We start from the raw sequence: 18,048 nt of genomic DNA on the forward strand, positions 1-18,048 counted from the left end.
GGCAGCGGAGCACAGCGCCCCCGGCACGGGGAAGGGGCAGCGGAGCACAGCGCCCCCAGCATGGGTAAGGGGCAGCAGAGCACAGTGAGGAGAGCCGCCACTGACCTCACTCGCCCGGACAAGGTCAACGGAAGTTAGGTTCCAAGCTACTTCCTTGCTCTTCCTGTGACTCATGTGAGTCTTAAGTTTTTTTGCAGCAATTTCTATCAATCTGTTGAGCAAGAAGAGTAGAGAGCTGAGGAAGCCATCACGGCTGTCACGCCTCTGCTTGGCTCCAGCTGGAAGGCCCTATAGCCGGCCGCTGACCTGAGTGAGGGGAGCTCACCTGGCTGCACGAAGCTTGTAGGCTTCAGTCAGGTTGTCCAGGCTGTTGATGTCCACCACAGCTGGCCAGACTGCCACCTGCTGTGGCTGGATGCGCTGACTGGGCAGGTCATTCAAGTAGGACACCAGGCCACCCACCAACTTCCCCGCGTGCACCTGGTCATACATTTTCATCAAGAACCTGGAAATCACCAAAACACATGCTTTAGTGATGCTATTCAGGTGACTTCACACAGTCTGAGCATGTGCTGACTGACTTTAGATCAACTTGAAACAGGCTAGAGTCATCTGAGGAGGGAACCTCAGAAAATACCTACATAAAACAGGGCTGTAGCCTGTGGAGCAGTTATTTCCAGCCTCCTGGTGACCACCCCACCAGAAAGCAGGTATTTCCATGATGACTCACAACAATAGCAGCAAGTTAGTTATGAAGTAGTGATGAGAATAGTGTTGTGGCAGGGTCACCACAGCATGAGGAACTGTATTAAAGGGTCACAGAGTCAGGAAGGCTGAGAACACCGCAGAGCACTGTCTTAATTAGTGCTTTGGGGGAGGGTCCAGACCACTCCATGTGTATCGTCCCTGGGCTAGTAGTCCTAGATTTCTATAAGAAAGCAGGCTGAGAGCTGGGTGTGGTGGTGCACGCCTTTAATCCCAGCACTCTGGAGGTAGAGGCAGGTGATCTCTGAGTTTGAGGCCAGCCTGGTCTACAGAGGGAGTTCCAGGACAGCCAGGGCTACGCAGACAAACCCTGCCTGGAGAAACAACAACAACAGCAACAAACAAACAAAAAAAGGGCTGAGCAAGCCATGAGGAGCACGCCATGAGGAGCACGCCATGAGGAGCACGCCATGAGGAGCACGCCATGAGGAGCACGCCATGAGGAGCACATCAGTAAGCAGCACCTCTCTGTGACTTCTGCATCAGTGCTGACTCCAGGATCCCGCCCTGTTTGAGTTCCTGTCCTGATGTCTTTCAATGATGAACAGCAACATGAAAGTGTAAATCAAATAAACCCTTTCCTCTCCAAGTTGCTTTGGTCATGGTGTTTCACCTAGGACAGAAGCTGGCACTGGGTGTTGCTCCAACAGACCTGACCATGTTGTTTTGGGGAGGACTGTGGAAGGACTTATCGGGAGCTCAGTGGGCTGTTCTGTAGGAGCCTGGAAGACAATGCTGAGAGCAGCACAGACGATGGAGGCCTGGCCTGTGAAGTTTCCGAGGGAAGCAGAGACTCTACCAGGCCTTTTGTGTGTCTGGTCAGCTGGGGCTGAAGAACCAGCTGTGATTAACAGGGGACCAGAACCACTACAGTAAAACCTCTGCTCTGCTAGGATGTGATTGAGAGGAGATCAGTATCACTGAGGTCAAGGCTTCGGAAGCACACAGATGTGGTCCAGGGGCAGCAAAGGTCATAGCTCAAACTGGCAGCTGAGCTTGGTTATGTGAGAGTCACCAGGTGGTGCTGGTTGTGAAGGGATGGCACTGTGTGAGGGCGGAGTCCCTGAGAGGCTAATGGTAAAGGTGCAGTCCCGCTGCAATTCGGAGCTGCCAGTGCCATGGGAGGACCAGCAGCAGCAGAGTGGAGCCAGCTGGAGCCCAGAAGACAAGCTGTGCGTGCTGTGGAGGGCGGCAGAGCCGAAGCGACCCAAGCCCCTTAGAGGAGCCCAGATCGTGAGGGATCCCAGACAGTGACATAAAATTATTTATCTGCTGGGAGTTTGGTTTTGCTTTGTTCAGATTGTGATTGTGCCCTGGTTCTTCCCTCTTCGAATAAGAAAGTATTTAGCTGGGCTGGAGAGATGGCTCAGAGGTTAAGAGCACTAGCTGCTCTTCCAGAGGTCCTGAGTTCAATTCCCAGCAACCACATGGTGGCTCACAACCATCTGTAATGAGATCTAGCGCCCTCCTCTGGCGTGCGGGCATATATCGAGGCAGAATGTTGTATACATAATAAATAAATAAATCTTTAAAAAAAAAAAAGCCGGGCGATGGTGGTGCACGCCTTTAATCCCAGCACTCGGGAGGCAGAGGCAGGCGGATCTCTGTGAGTTCGAGACCAGCCTGGTCTACAGAGCTAGTTCCAGGACAGGCTCCAAAGCCACAGAGAAACCCTGTCTCGAAAAACCAAAAAAAAAAAAAAAAAAAAAAAAGAAAGTATTTAGCTTATTTTTTATTTTATAGGCAACCACAGTTGAAAGACTTTGAATTTTTAAAAGAGATTTTGGATTTTTACAGAGACTGAACTTTGAAAGTGTTTGAAACGGTGGAACTTTCAAGTTGTGATATGGTTTTATTTGTGGTATTTATTAATCTGAGATCTTGGGGAAGAACCAAAAGAAGGAAAGGTTATGTCTTAAAAACCCTTCCTCCCCAGGTTGTGTCGGCCATGGAGTTTCATCCCAGCAGTAGGGACCCTAACTAGGGCAGACCACAAATAAGAAGTGAGTCGTGCCGGAAGGGAAATGTCCCTGCCTGCTACAGTGGTGTCTGTGGAGACTGCTCCTCACCTGGCCGTCTGCAGCATCATGACAGTGTTCTCCCCCTCGAAGGTGCAGGCCGGGGTAAAAGTGACGTAAATATTTGGGATTCCGCTGCTGTGAGAATAGCCGTGCCCACCACAAGCCATCCGACATTCTTCAATACCAGCATTGGCCGTCCAGGTAGTAAAAGCCTTAAGCCCAGCGGTGAGGGCGTGAAGCTAGGGGACAAGTACAGGTCATGAGAACCTTGGCTTAGAACCCACCTTCTCACAGGAAGACACATCCTCCTGGAAGTACGCTGCTCACTGTCAGAACCAAGGCCTGCATGGCTACTGAGGAGGGGCAGCTACCTGCGATCTGAATTATTGATGCTCTCACACTTTTCTGAATGGCTGGACTTGGCCAAACATTCACCCCTTTCTTTAAATGCTATCAATAAACATTCTAGCTTCAGATCTGGTCTGCTTTTAATTTTGAAAAGTTCCAAGGTTATGTAATTCCTTTCAGGAAATTCCAACATACAGTTTCTACTGGATGTCTCCCGACAGGCAAACATATAACCTAAGGGTATCTATGGAAACCCATGGGTGGGTATCAACAGGCGAATGAGAAAAGTGTGTCCATACCTCGGGCAGCTCACTCAGGTCCCCTTGGCCAATGCTCTCATTAATTCGAAGGTAGGTCTCCTTTATGTACCGTCCTACAAAGTGGAAGGCGTAGGCAGTGGCCAGCAGTGGGAAGAGTTTATACTGCTGGGTTTGAAAATCCAAAATCTGAGGTTCTGGTTCACTAAATAACAGGGAGAAAAATTAGTAAATATTTACTTGTGTTATCCCAGGTTTCAGTCCGAGTACCCTGACGTAGCAACTGAATTCATCCTCACGTGGTCCTTCCTGGATGATGGCAACTGTCACTACTGTCATCTTACTGATGGGGAAACAGAGATGAGCAAGTCTGTCTGAGGTCACACTGCTCAAAAGCGCAATTCTTTGGCTCTATAAGGTCACATTTTCTTTTCCCCCCCTGGTTGTTTGAGATAGAGTCTCTGCACGTAGTCCTGGCTGTCCTGGAACTCACACAGATCACCTTCCTCTGCCTTCCGAGTGCTGGGATTAGAGGTGCGCACCAAGGCGCCCAGCAATACTCTTCCCCTCTCTGCGGCACTGCTGTGGAGTCTCCTCACTCCTCAGTGTTTCCGAGAGGCAACTACATCTCATAGCTACACAGACACCCACACTGGTCAGCTCACAGGAAGAGGACGCCACAAAAGGCCAGCCCACCACAAGGCTCAACATACTGTATTCTGACCACAAGTCTGGAGATGACACAGTATATAAGTTAAACATTTTAAGAGTTAAGAATTGACAAAGGTCCTGGGGTTGAATATGATCAAGATAACCTTGTGTATGTGTATCAAACTGTCAGATAACAATAAACTTTTTTTTTTTTTTTTTTTTTTTCTTGTTTTTCCGAGACAGGGTTTCTCTGTGGTTTTGGAGCCTGTCCTGGAACTAGCTCTTGTAGACCAGGCTGGTCTCGAACTCACAGAGATCCGCCTGCCTCTGCCTCCCAAGTGCTGGGATTAAAGGCGTGTGCCACCACCGCCCGGCTCAATAAACTTTTTTTAAATTAACAGTTTTATAGGTTTTTTGTTTGTTTTTAATTTTTAAAGAGAGAAGCAGGTGCCTGCCTGCCCTCAATCCCTCCCCACCATGCATGCTGGGTAGGGGCTAGGCCCTTGGGAGGTCTAGCACATGTGAGCCCTGGCTTAACACCGAGCACCATAGCTGGTCCAGGGTGTAAAGGCAGAGGAAGAGGTTATTCTGTTTTTTTTTTTTCTTTTTTTTCCGAGACAGGGTTTCTCTGTGGTTTTGGAGCCTGTCCTGGAACTAGCTCTTGTAGACCAGGCTGGTCTCGAATTCACAGAGATCCGCCTGCCTCTGCCTCCCGAGTGCTGGGATTAAAGGCGTGCGCCACCACCGCCCGGCCGGAAGAGGTTATTCTGATCCATCGTCTTAAGCACAGGGTCAAAGCAAGCCATAGAAAGAGCCCATCTCGGGCCCCACCCTCACCCTGGCTTGATTTCAGACTGGTGCCTCACAGCGCTGTATCGGATGGCAATGGTGCATGCCTTGGACAGACACCGAGCTGCATCTCCCACGAGGAAGGACCGCACGAACACCATGGTTCCATACGTCAGCTTGTTACTCAAGGGTTTCACATATGTGCCGTCAGGCTTCACCTGGGAAAACAAAACAGGTCTGAGCATCTTTCTGTGAGGAAGAGACCATGAACCAATTTTCTAAGTGTGTCCTGGAACATCAGGGGACCTGGCTTCAGCAGGACCTGGCAACTGGGCTGAAATACTAAATTTTGCTCCCTACTCGGACCTTTTGAACCAGAGATTTTGGGAGCAACAGCTTGATTGTAAGATATGGGCTTGGGAAAGCCGGGCGGTGGTGGCACACGCCTTTAATCCCAGCACTTGGGAGGCAGAGGCAGGTGAATCTCTGTGAGTTCGAGACCAGCCTGGTCTACAAGAGCTAGTTCCAGGACAGGCTCCAAAACCTCAGAGAAACCCTATCTCGAAAAACCAAAAAAAAAAAAAAAAAAAGAGATATGGGCTTGGGGGCTGGAAAGATGGCTCAGAGGTTAAGAGCACTGGCTACTCTTCCAGAGGTCCTGAGTTCAATTCCCATTAACCACATGGTGGCTCACAACCATCTGTAATGAGATTTGGTGCCTTCTTCTGGTGTGTAGGCAAACACTGTATACATAATAAATAAATCTTAAAAAAAACCCAAAAAACCAGCATGGGCTTACCCAGGCCATAGTGGGGCAATCCTCTAATCCCAACACTCAGGAAGAAGAGGCAGGTGATCAGGTGATCTGTGTGAGTTCAAGGCCAGCCTGGTCTACAGAGCAAGTTTCAGGACAGCCAAGACTATACAGAGAAACTCTTTCTTGAAATAAAACATAACAAAAAAGACATGGGCTTGCCATGCAGTTCAACATGACCTTGACTTCAGTTCCTCTGTCTCTCACGTGCACTTCATTCTTGGCTCACAATCTGAGTTCTACTGGCCTTCCAGGTGATTCTAAGCTGCTTAAGGGCTTGAGGCCCACAGGCTCACTAACGAGTTGGTACTTTTCACACCATCCTCAACACTCCTAAGTCACTGTCAGAATAAGAGGAGTTCAGAAGGAAAAGCATGTCACTTCTACAACCAACATTTAGAGGCTGAGGCAGGAGGATTGCTGTGAACCTTAGCCTAGCTAGTCTGGGATACATAGAGAAAACCTGACAATGACAAACCAAAACCAAATAAAATAAATAAATATACCTGGGCATATTTCATCAGCATGTTCTCTCTAGGGATGCGGTAATTGTCCATCTTCAGGTAGCCATTATCCATCTCTTCATAACCAAATTTGGGGCCAATATCCCCAACAGTAATACCTACCACAGACAACAGGAAACACGTGAGATATTTATGCTTTTGGATTCCTTGCCTCCCTATGTTCCATTCAATTGTGCCTTACACTTTTTGCAGTTTATTTTATGTGTGTGGGTATTTTCTATGCATGTCTGTCCATGCACCCTTGCATGCCTGGTGCCTCAGGAGGCCAGAAGAGGATGTTGGACCCCCTGCAACTGGAATTAGAGCTGGTTGTGGGCCACCATAAAAGTGTCAGAACTGAACCCTGGTCTTTTGGAAGATCAGCCAGTGTTCACAACCGCTAAGTCATCTCTTCAGCTCTGTGTAATTTTAATGTTTACCTTGTTATCAGATGAACAATCCTCACCTGGCAAGGGCTTGTGAGTACCGATTTCACGGATAGGGACAACAAAGGCATGTAGTCCATAGCGCTCCCCTTGAGTGATGAGCTGAGCAAGAACGATGGCATGATTGGAAGTCTTTCCAACTGCAGCATCAACAACAACAAGTCAGTGTGTTGCTCCCGCTTTTCAATTTTCCTGTCTCATGAACTCCGCTATGTGCTAGATGCTGGGATCACACGTGTGCACCAGCACGCTCGGGTTCGCTCTTGTATTTCCACTGATTATACTGCTCTGGGGAGGCAGCTCATGCAGGCAGTACGCCATGCATGCGGAGGTCAGAGGAAAACTTGTGGGAACTGCTCTCTCCTTCCACCATACGGGTTCCAGGGATTGAACTCAAGTCACTGGGTTGGCACGCGTGCCCTTCCCTGCTGAGCCCACACTGCCTGTTCCTGCATTTCTAAACGGTGGGCACAGGAAAGTGTGTAAAAGTGAGTCCTTTCCCATGCCAACCTCACAGACTCAGGAGATCCACCTGCCTCTGCCTCCTGAGATCAAAGGGGTTACCACCATACCTGGCCAGGAATTTTATTTTAATGATGAGTATGGGAGCTATGATACACAGGGCTATTTAGAGGGAAAATTAAGCCATAAGATAGTCATTACTGTTGTGCTTTTGCCATATACAAACAGACGCAACAAGGACCACAAGAGAATGTAAAACATCTCATAATAATTTAAGATCTTAACTATTTTTTTTACTTCACAATTATATTCTAAAATCTACATTCTAAATACAATCTCATAACAAAGTCCTCAAAATGTTCAACAACAACAAAACATCCAACAAATGTTAAAAAAAAAAATTAACTTACGCCCCCCAGGCCACCACTTAATAGAAGTCACAGTAGGGCTGTTGAGAATAAACTCTTGGGTTTTGGGGTCATATGTGGCAGTGGTCTCCAGGCCTCGAAGATGAGTTCCTAAGGAAAGAGAGCACATGACCTCAGATACAGCAGACGGGAGAGACCAACAAAGCCAGACAGAGTCAAGATTCCCTGGCAAACTGAAAGGTCTTGGCCTCTGAGAAAGCCCAGACCAGCAATGTGCCTGTGACAAGCTGCGAGTGATGGGCACAGCTCAAGGCTAATCCTCCACTGGGCTGCACACACGAGCGTGGGGAACAGTCCACTTCCCAGTGCGGTTCAGAGGGTGTGTCATATTTATGGAGACTAATAAAAAAAAAATGTAAGGGTAGCTAATGTTATATGTAACAGAGATGTTCACTCTCCTTTAAATCTAGTTCTTTTACATTTTTAAAAAGTTAACTTTACTCTGTGTGCACTGTGCTGTGTGTTGGTCACATGAGCCACAGCACACAATCTGTGGAAGTCAGTTTTCTCCTACTTAGTGGGTCCTGGGGATTGAACTTGGGTCACCAGGCTTGGCAGCACATACCTTTACCACTGAACCACACTGCCAGCCTGGGCCCCATTTCTAAGTTTCAACTATAGTGAACTATTTACCGCTGTACTTCTGAGGACGGTAAGGCAACGTGTGACAGAAGCAGACTTTGGCTAGAACTTCTGTACATTCCGAACTTATTGTAAAATGGTCACTAAAATGGAAGCTAGAACTTGAAAACATTTATTCATTATGAAAAATGACTTCTTATAACTCTCCTACAGGTCCAACAATGCCTGGGTTCGCTCTGTGGCTCTCTAGGGCCAGGCTCGACCCAGTGCTCACTGCTCATGAGAGCAAGAAGCGTGTGCTCCAGTCTCACGTGCTGCTGGAGACGATGGACACTTCCACTCTGAATTCCAGCTGTACACATCTCAATTCTCTGAAAAGCATTATAGGGAAATGTAAGAGAACTACATTGAAACAAACGCTGAAGACTTCTTTCTAACAAACTACTTTGAAGCTTCACTGAACACTTCACTTTGACATATCTAGAAATTTCACACTGAGCAACAGAAATGGACTGTTTGTGAGCAACAGCCTTCAAAACTCAAGTCAAGAAACCAGGCATGGAGTAATCTCCTTTGCCAAAGGAACCTGGTGACACACCAGACAGGGCAGTGAGGACAACATGTTCTCTCACGACAGCTGAACTCTGCTGGACCCTACCTGGTGTCTTGGGAGGAGCCTATCAAACACTGCTCACACTAAGAGATGGCTGTATGGAGTATACACTTTTTCTGAGCCTCCGAATGGGGGCAATCTGAGATGCCAACTCAGAACATGAGAGAAACTACCACCTCCAGCCCCACCTGGTTTTAGAAAGACAGGCAAGGTGGCAAGTGTGTGCAAACAGAGTTTGACATCACTGGCCTGGAAGGATGGCTTAACTTTCCTAACCTCTGGTCAAACCATCCTCAGCACTTCAAGGTACAAGTAACTTCAAGGCATACATGCTGCATGTTCTGACTACAGAAAGCTGCACATCCCCTACAGGAAGTCAAAGGATACTCATACATTAACGTTTATGGGTTCAGAGTCTACACGTTCAGATTCTACAGACTGTGTGGGAAGTAGGCCTAACTGGTCATTCCTGATCTTCTGAAGGACAGTCAGGAAGAATCGACAACCACAGTGATAAAATAACTTCATTTCCACTGCCAGACCCTATCCTGAAGCCGGACTCAGCAAAGGCTCACAGAAACAGCCAGCAGCATCCTGCCGAGCCGTCAATAGCTCATGGCGGGTGTGCTATACAGGTCCAGTTGGCAGGGCCCACCCACCCAGAAGGTAGACTAAACACACTGTACCATGACCCATCTCTGTCTGGGCATAAGTGCCCGTGATCTCCAAATTCCAGGCTGGCATGAAGAAACGCTCTTGCTGCTCTGCGGTGGCCTGGTGAAGCAAGGTGGGCAGGAACATGCCCAAGTGAAGGTCCAAAGGCTCAGGTCGCCCTCGGTGTACAAAGCTTCGAAGAAATACCAAGGACGGACAATTGAGGGAAGCATCAGCAGGGTGTGAATCAGTGATGTGAACAGACAGAGCAGGGAGGGAGAAAAAACTGTGAGTACGAATCAACCACGTGCACGTCATCAAGGAGGGGAGCACTGCCCTTTTCTGTGCTCTCTGTGACTCTCAACAGTGTTTGTTCATCCTGAAGCGGGCAGGGTGTGCAGCAGGACGGCTATGGAGACCCAGGCCCGTGTAGCACAAACAATGTGCAAAGGCAGTACTTCAGGCTCGCAATTAAATGAAAGGAAATGAGAATTTTGGGGAAAATTAAAGGGGAACAAGGAGCCCCTGGGTGGGGCAGAAATAGGAAAATAGGGCAGTTCTCTTGGGGCTAAGATGAATCCAGGCTAAGTTCTCCTGGATGCAGTTTTAGTGAAGTGTCTAGACTGGGATCCTTTCTGTCTGTTCAGAAAGCAGACAGACCCAGTCTTTATGTGACTTCTCATTATGCCATGTGGATCTCTGGGTGCAAACGAACACAGAAACTGACAGTGCTCTCCCTCCCAACAATTCCAGCAATTAAAGACAAATGATCCCTAGTCGGGACCATTATAATTGCAAATCACGCGTTTGTGCATAACAGGGCCTGTGCTCCACGACGATGTTATTTAATCATCTTGGAGATGAGCCTTCCAACCTCTAGGCTTGTTCCAATTTATTCCCTCTAAGCTGGGGAGGGCAAGGTTGATGTGCTCACCAGGAGCTCACCAGGACCTCTCCAAGGCTAACCATCCAAAAGATACAGAGAAATTCCCACTTTATAAACAAAGATGGATGGCCAAGTGCCACATCTGCATCAAATGATGGTGGCGAGCTTAACGTTCAAGTGTGACATGTGCTGAGAACGTCTAAAACCCAGAGCTGCCCTTAGAATCATCAAAAGAATCATCAAAACAGAAATCCTAAAAGATTGGCCACTGGTGGAGGAGGTGAAAGGGCAGTGGGGACTCTTGGTGCTACTTTTGCAACTCCCTATGAATTTGTAATCATTTTGAAATTAGAAAAAATATTGACATTGATTCATGGAGCGAGCTGTGATGGTGCACATCTGTAATTCAAGCACATAGGAGGTTAAAGCAGGATTCAAGTTCAAGGCCAGTTTAAGCCACACAAGGAGAAAGCCAAACCACATTAACCAAATCAAATCAAACTGCACTCGTAAGATGCCTTTCTTATTCATGAAGTCTTCCAGCTTTTAAAAAGCCAGCACTGGGAGTGGGGTATAGCTCAGTGGTAAACAGCTTGCTCTGGGTTTGTTCTATCACAGACAAAAACCAAACCATTCTTAATCCCACATACCTAAACCTAGAACTCATACAGGAGGCCCTGGATTTAAATGAGGGGGTAGCTCCAAGCTGCGGGAGTTCATGCTTAGTATACTTAGACCCTGGTTTAATCCCTGGTGCTCTCTTCCCCAAAAAACTAGTATCCAGTGAGACAAAGAAACACATGCCAGGCCCTAGGCAGTAACTTGCACCTCGGGCTGGCAGCAGCCCACTTTCTGCTTTCAGGAAAGCTGCTCTGTGGTAAGATTGCTGGTGAAGGAGCAGCCTGGAAGCAGCCCCTCCAGACCTAGGGGAGGTTTGTGTCTGTGTGATGTGCCACAGTAAGGATGTAAGTGTTATCAAACACGCTGAGGACGGCAAGGCAACTGCTACAAGAGTTTCTGGGGGGGAAATGTCCTTGTAGCTAACACAGGTATTAGTCACACATGGAGATTTAGGAATGCACAAGGAGAAAGGGAGGTCTCTCTACTTGAAGTTAGTTATGCATGACAATGATATACAGATTATATTTATATAGTTATCAAAAATTGTAAAGCATAGCACTTTTGGCAAAGTGTTAGTTCTTTTAATGCTGCCATTTGGAAAGGCTGCCTCAGCTCTCCTTCTGCAGGCTAACGCTGGAAAGGCTGGCAGCCAAGAGCAGGGAGATGATCCAAGTGAGCTGCTCTGGGGCTGGGAGTACAGAGTCAGCAGTGGGGTGGCCGGCCCCGCATGCGTGAAGTCAGTTCCATCTAATGAAAAACCAGGCTGGGCGATGCACACCTATAATTCCATCAGACACAGGCAGATCCCCACAAGTTTTAGGCTAGCCATCTCCCACAAACACACTCCTCCATAAGATCTGACTGACAGGAAAGAATTAACTAGTTTCTGCCTGAGAGATCCAGACGAGGAGAGCACTTCCCAATAAAGAGCTCTGCTAGAACCTAACTCAAACTCCTGCCGTACTTTCTGCAACCTGACACACTGAAATCAGAATTCCGAAGTTAGCAGCTGGTGGTGGCACGCCTGAGTCGGCCAATGCTGAAGGTGAGGGAGGAGAACCACACGTCTGAGGCTAGCCTGGGCTATACCGTTGTGAGGCAGGGCAGGGCTTGTCTGTAATCCCTACGCTGCAGGGGCAGGGGAAAAGGAATGATGACAATTGCAGGCCAGCCTGGTCCAAATAACGAGTTCCAAGCCAGTAAGGACCCTGTCTCTAAACAAAAGAGAAAGCAAAGGAGGGGGCCAGAGAGATGGAGAGCACTTGTTGCTTTCCCCTAAGACCTGAGTTCAGGTCTCAGTACCTATGTAGGATTAGGATGACTCACATCCTAATTGTGATTCCAGCTACAGGGGATGTCCTATGGCTGTCCTGACCTCTGTGGACACACACACAAATAAAAATTAACCAAGTGGTTTTTGTTTTTTTGGTTTTTTTTTTGAGACAAGGTCTCACTGTGTAGCCCTGATCAGCTGAGAACTTACTATGTAGACCAGGCTGGTCTCACACTCAGAGATTTACCTGGCTAAAAATAAACCCCAAAACAACAAATATACCTTTTTGGTGAAAGGAAAAAGACAAATGTAAGCAAGAACACCAAATGCATAACTCTATATTTTGTTTTGGGGGTTTGATACAGGAAATTGAGCCCAGGGCCTTGCACACACTGGGCAAATATCCAACCTCTGAGCTCCATGCCCAGCCTCCAGACACAGAGAAGCACACCTGTATAGTACACTCTGGAAATAACTTCATGCTATTACAAAACTCAACAAGAAGCGACAAAGAACCAACAGGAAACAGCTGCTATCTGAGGGCACAGAAATGCAGGAAATGTCTGAGGGTCGCTCTCACGTCAGCAGTGGTCACCATGAGCTACGTGGCCACATGACAATGACACCTTAGAGCAGTTGATAACTCAGTTGTCAACCCACCAGAGGGATTACTCTCAGATGGGCAACCCGTCAGCAAGGCTTGTGAACCACTGACTCGGGAAGCTGCTGCAGTAACAGCTACGATAGCTCCCCATTTCCACCATTTTCATGTGATGTGCACATGGAATCCCATGATTGCATCTCAGTCTTATGGGCACACACATTTGTGGATGGTCAGGAGGATGACTTCTCTCTACACTATGTTCTCCACATTTCGGTGACAAACTTAGAGGCCTGTTCTCTATCATTAAATGCCTTACTGACAGAACAAGTTGGCCAGATGTGCGTCCTCTGGACAGATCACAAATGGAACTTTGACAGATCCTACTTATGAAATTGCAGGTGTCTGGCCTTGTAGGATCTAAACCCATCAGGGGATTTATGGTGAACTAGGGCGGTATTGCAGGTGCCTGGCCTTGTTACAGTCCTTCAAGAGATCAACAGTACCTATGTTGCCCTAAGGTTCCTTCACTGGCACCTCCCTGCTCTGACTGAAAATAGCAATTAACACTCTGAGCCAGTTTTTGATGCAAGGTTTTAGATTCAGTAGACTAACTGTGTTTAGGTCCTAGGATTCAGGAGATAAGAAAGGCTGTTAACTGACTCTGTCCAGATATTATTAATCACACTTAAGAAATGTAAAACAGTCCACGTATTCTTTGCCTCTTCCTTAGATCTCTCATTGGTAGTCTCTTCCCTTTGTGAGATAGCTGGGACCTCCTCACAGCTGCAGCTGGGGTTGCCTGCAAACTAGCAGGTAAGTTCTGCTCCGCATCTCCAAAGAGTGCCTGTGTCCCTGAGAATTTTCCTTGCAGCCTTTTTATTACTAACGAGTTGCTAATGAATGGAGGAATACATGCCTGGGGTTTTGTAACGGCAAGAAAAATAATACAGAGATAAAACTAAGGATGCAGAAGAAATAAGCCTGAAAGAATGTAGAATGTAGAGAAGAATGATAGAACTGGGACAGGAAGTTAGAGCTAAGAAATTAGAGACAATACAGACAAGGGAATCTGAACTAAAGAAGAAATAAGGAAAATGACCCTCAGACACTGTGTGACATAACTGTAGAATTCTCTCACTCCTTCCTCCCCGGATTCTGGGAGCTTTTTCTCTGAGGAATCCTGGGTAGGGGCTGAGACTCTCCCTCTCTAAGAGAGACCAATCACAGGAGAGATTTGCATCTACTCTGAGAAGGACACGTTGAGCACACAGAAGAAATGCTTAACACACGAGGCAGGAATGGAGAATTATTTGGCAGGCACAATATTGGGAGATATAGCCGGGCGATGGTGGCGCACGACTTTAATCCCAGCACTCGGGAGGCAGAGGCAGGCGGATCTCTGTGAGTTTGAGACCAGCCTGGTCTACAAGAGCTAGTTCCAGGACAGGCTCCAAAGCCACAGAGAAACCCTGTCTCGAAAAACCAAAAAAAAAAAAAAAAATATTGGGAGATATATATATTTAACCCCAGCTCTCCTTTACTGCAGAGCTGGGGTTAAACCGGGAGATGCCTGTGTGCTGCTCGGCAAGCACTATTCTTATACAGAGCCAGATTCCAGCAGCAAAGCAGGACTGCAGTGGCACCAGTGACAGAGGGCTCATCTAACATGCACGAAGACCGGGCTCTGTTCCGCATCAAAGCAAAAAGATACAGACAGAAAATGGTTGAGAAAAATACAGTAACGCAAAACCAAGAAGGAAGTCTCGTGGGAAGCCACAGGATTCGGGCAGCTGGGAAGAACGAAGACGGGCACAGGGGACAGAGGTGGAGCAGCAGTGCAGGCGTGCATGACTCACAAAACCAAATCTGTTATCTGCCAAGTTTTGAGGGGAGAAAGGAACCTTTCCAGTGAGAGGGGTCTGCCAGTGCTGTCTCCAGGGCAGCACCTGTGCCACAGAGCTAACGTGAAGCAGGCAGCACAAGAAGCGGTCCCTGTAAGATGGCACGTTCTTCAAATGCTCATCTGCTTTGTGACCTAAAGAAACGTGTGGCCAGGACGGCTGAGGTGAGGCTGGTTTCCACACTGTTCCTTCAGCTCCTGAGCCCTGAGAGTACCCTTCCTCAACCCAGGCCTGGGTCTTCCCAAGAGGCTCCCAGATCCACAGAACAGGTCTATGGAGATTTCCTGGTGTGTCTTAAAGGAGGGAAGTCACACTCTAGAGCAGCATTCTTCCGACTCTCCTCTAGACACTGCTGAGGCGCCAGCCCTCTGGAGACTTCCGACAGGCTCCTTCATATTACACACACCAACTCAACCGGGTGCTCTGATGTGCTCAAATGCCACCTCTCCAAGCTGCTCAGTAACTGTTAACAGTGCATATCTGTGACAGTGACAACGGCTTTAAGAAGTGACACTGAAGGATGTTCATAGGCCAGAGCCCTGGGGAGATAAACTCAGAAAAGGGAAACTGGGTTTTGATGCAACAATTTAAAAATAAAGTCCCAAACACATAGCTACAGAGAAGGAAGAAAAAAATCAAATTTTTGAACTCATGAGGTGGTCGCTCCAGGACCACCAGATGTGGACTAACCGTGGCCCATCTCCGTCTGGGCGTAGGTACCAATTATCTGGAGATCTTGGGACGGACGTATCCATTTCTCTTGCTGAGCAGTGGTGCCCTGATTCAGCAAGGTAGGAATAAACATGGAGTAATTGAGGCCCACAGGTTCCACAAAATTGACCAAATGTAGTCTACAGGAGAGAAAAGAAAAGCATCTCAGCCTCACGCAGGACACTGCACCCACACTCACTCTCGTTAGCCTGTCGTTAGCGTGTGCCATGACGGGAAAGGAAGCACGTGGAAGTCAGAGGCAACAACTGCTCTCCTTTCATCTTCGGGTTCCGGAAATCAAACCCCATTTGTCAAGCTTGGTAGCAAGTACCCTGAACCATCTTGCCAGCCCCACAACCAAACAAATCTTGGCCCTGAGGATGAAGAGTAGAAAATTGAGGACCCCCGTTTATTAAACTAAATGTAGCCTCCACTGTTTTCTGTGTAAAAAGCCAAGCACAGGCTCTTAGGGAGCAGCTCTTCTCTGCACCCCAGGGCAGAGTCCTCCTGTCTTCCTCTGGTGCAGGATGGGCCAGCTCCTCAGCCAGCTCAGCTCGTTCCATCACTGAGCCGCAGCCTGGAGTCTTCAGAATTCTTGTCTCATTTTTAAAAAAAGAAGTCCTGTATAAATTATACACTTAGTCTGAAACAATGGGCTTGGTTGTCACCTCTGTTCTGACTGCATGGGTGCTTTAGTGTGGGTATGGGTGCTGTGTGCGTACTGCGGCCTTCCTTTCCGGGTTAACTTGCTTTGAGGATCAAAAGGAACTCCACAGACATTATTATAGGCCTGCTAGCAAAACTCCTGAAAATAATTTATTTCAATGTTTTGTTTCTCTTCTCTCACTGCATAACCCTGGCTGACCTAGAATTTGCCATGGGGCGCAGCGTAGTCTCAACTCCTGGGATCCTCACCCATTAGGCCCAGGCTGGGACTGCAGGCATCTGCCACCACACCAGGCATCAGGAACAGTACAACAGCCTCTGCCTATACGACCTAAGCACACGGCCTGATGAATAAGTACGTATCACAGGGCAGGACCATGGATCTCTGAAGGGCTCCAGGACATCTGGTGGAAGTGATTTAAAAATTGCCCCCAACGGCCAGTGAACATCGCTTCAGATTAAGGAACTGCACTTGGCCCTGAAATCCAGTCCGCAATCACCTTCACGTCAAACAGAACCTAGGAAACACAAACTGAGCGCACCAGTCAGGGCTGTGCCTGCCATGGACTTCCAAGGGGTCTGTTCTGCATTTCGGCCAGGTGTGCACCCCAAGAACTTGAAGTACAAAGGCTCTGTCACTTAAGTGACTCTGATGTCTTCTCAGGGGTGACTAGAAGAGGTGTCACCCAGGAGACACTGAGCTTCACAAGGAGCAGAGCATGGGCTACAGTAGGAAAGGAAGACTGTCACTCCAGAGGGGCTAGCACCTTAAAAGCAGCAACAGCAGCAAACACAGTAACTGCCTACTGCTTCATTCCCGCAGTAACACTGCACAACCAGTCAGACTCCTCCGCTTCCCATCAGTCACAGCCACTCTGAGACACTTTCCATATGGACGCTCTTGGGACTGACACTGCCAATCAACCCAAACAAGCCAATGTGATGACAGCGTCTGGCAGAGGGAGTGACTTCTGTGTCCTCCATCCTGGGGAATGTTAATGGGTGTTGCTCAGTGAGCGTTTGCTCCGAGGTCAATGGTTCCAGTTGTGTGGTCAGGGCACAAAGATCCCTTTCCAGCTGAGGTAGGTGCTAAGTTTAGCATGGAGAAGGCACTACACTCACTGCCCAGCAAAACAAATAAAACATTTTTTGGGTATGCTAGGACCAAAGGGCCAAATGACCATGAGATAACTGACTAGCCAACGTAAGCACATAGATGATGATAAAGCCCCAAATAATGAATGCCTCTGTCTCTGATTTCTGTAACGTCATATTCATTAACTGTTATTTTAAACTGGGTGAAACTGGTGTGGCACATGCCTGTTACCTCAGAGAAACAGAAGGCTACGACAGGAGGACCTTAAGTTTGAAGATGCTACGAAGTAGAACAGACGGGAAGCTGGAGGGGATACGAACAGAAAAGGAACTAAAAGCCTGGAGACAGACAAATGCCTAAGTCACCCTCCAGGGAAGACGGGCATGACATCCCAGTGGCCTTCTGAGTCTCACTAAAACCATCGCTATCACACACTTCCCATTTCCACGAGTGCGTGTGCACGCGCATGTATGGAAAAAGGAAACACAGGAATTTCTGAGAAATAAGGTGTAAGTGGGGATCCAAAAATGGTGACTATGTAACACACCCACATTTCCACGAGGGAACTGAAAAGGCTGAACGCCTTAGTAAACACTCTGAAAACTGGGAGATGAAGTTATAAAGATATTAACAGAGGCAGCTTTAGGAAATGAGAGGAGCTAGGTGTGACAGCACTATCCTATGAGCCAAGCACTCAGAAGGCAGAGCCTGTGGATTGCTCAGAGAGCAAAGACAGCACAGTCTGCACAGTGAGTTCCAGGCTAGCCAGGTCTACAGTGAGACCCTGCCATTACGGAGGAGGGGACAAGTAGGACACAAACGCCAATGTTTCCTTAATAAAAATTTCTGTAGTTTCCCCCTTGCCCAGACCACCTGAAATATAACTGAAGAACAAAGTCTGTAGCTGGAGATTTTGCACACCTGAGAATCCAAACACTTAGAACTGAGGCGGGGGGG

General features: G+C 47.8%; 1 protein-coding gene across 2 annotated transcripts in view; it reads right to left on the bottom strand.

The window, feature by feature from the left end:
- Acox1 (acyl-CoA oxidase 1) overlaps nt 1–18,048 on the bottom strand; it is a 25,568-nt gene that overhangs the window by 2,868 nt on the left and 4,652 nt on the right. Inside the window, exons 3-11 of one of the 2 annotated variants that reach the window (XM_005350763.3) lie at nt 15,309–15,469; nt 7,467–7,574; nt 6,615–6,734; nt 6,152–6,267; nt 4,880–5,049; nt 3,434–3,596; nt 2,835–3,025; nt 326–505; nt 106–211 (exon numbers count right to left, since the gene is read on the bottom strand). In XM_005350763.3, coding sequence (XP_005350820.1) covers nt 106–211; nt 326–505; nt 2,835–3,025; nt 3,434–3,596; nt 4,880–5,049; nt 6,152–6,267; nt 6,615–6,734; nt 7,467–7,574; nt 15,309–15,469 — 1,315 coding nt within the window. Of the gene's footprint in view, nt 1–105; nt 212–325; nt 506–2,834; nt 3,026–3,433; nt 3,597–4,879; nt 5,050–6,151; nt 6,268–6,614; nt 6,735–7,466; nt 7,575–9,365; nt 9,527–15,308; nt 15,470–18,048 lie in introns of both variants that reach the window. The other variant, XM_005350762.3, reaches the window with a different exon arrangement.

Source organism: Microtus ochrogaster, chromosome 7, assembly GCF_000317375.1.
Source record: "Microtus ochrogaster isolate Prairie Vole_2 chromosome 7, MicOch1.0, whole genome shotgun sequence".
Taxonomy (NCBI): Eukaryota; Metazoa; Chordata; class Mammalia; order Rodentia; family Cricetidae; genus Microtus; species Microtus ochrogaster.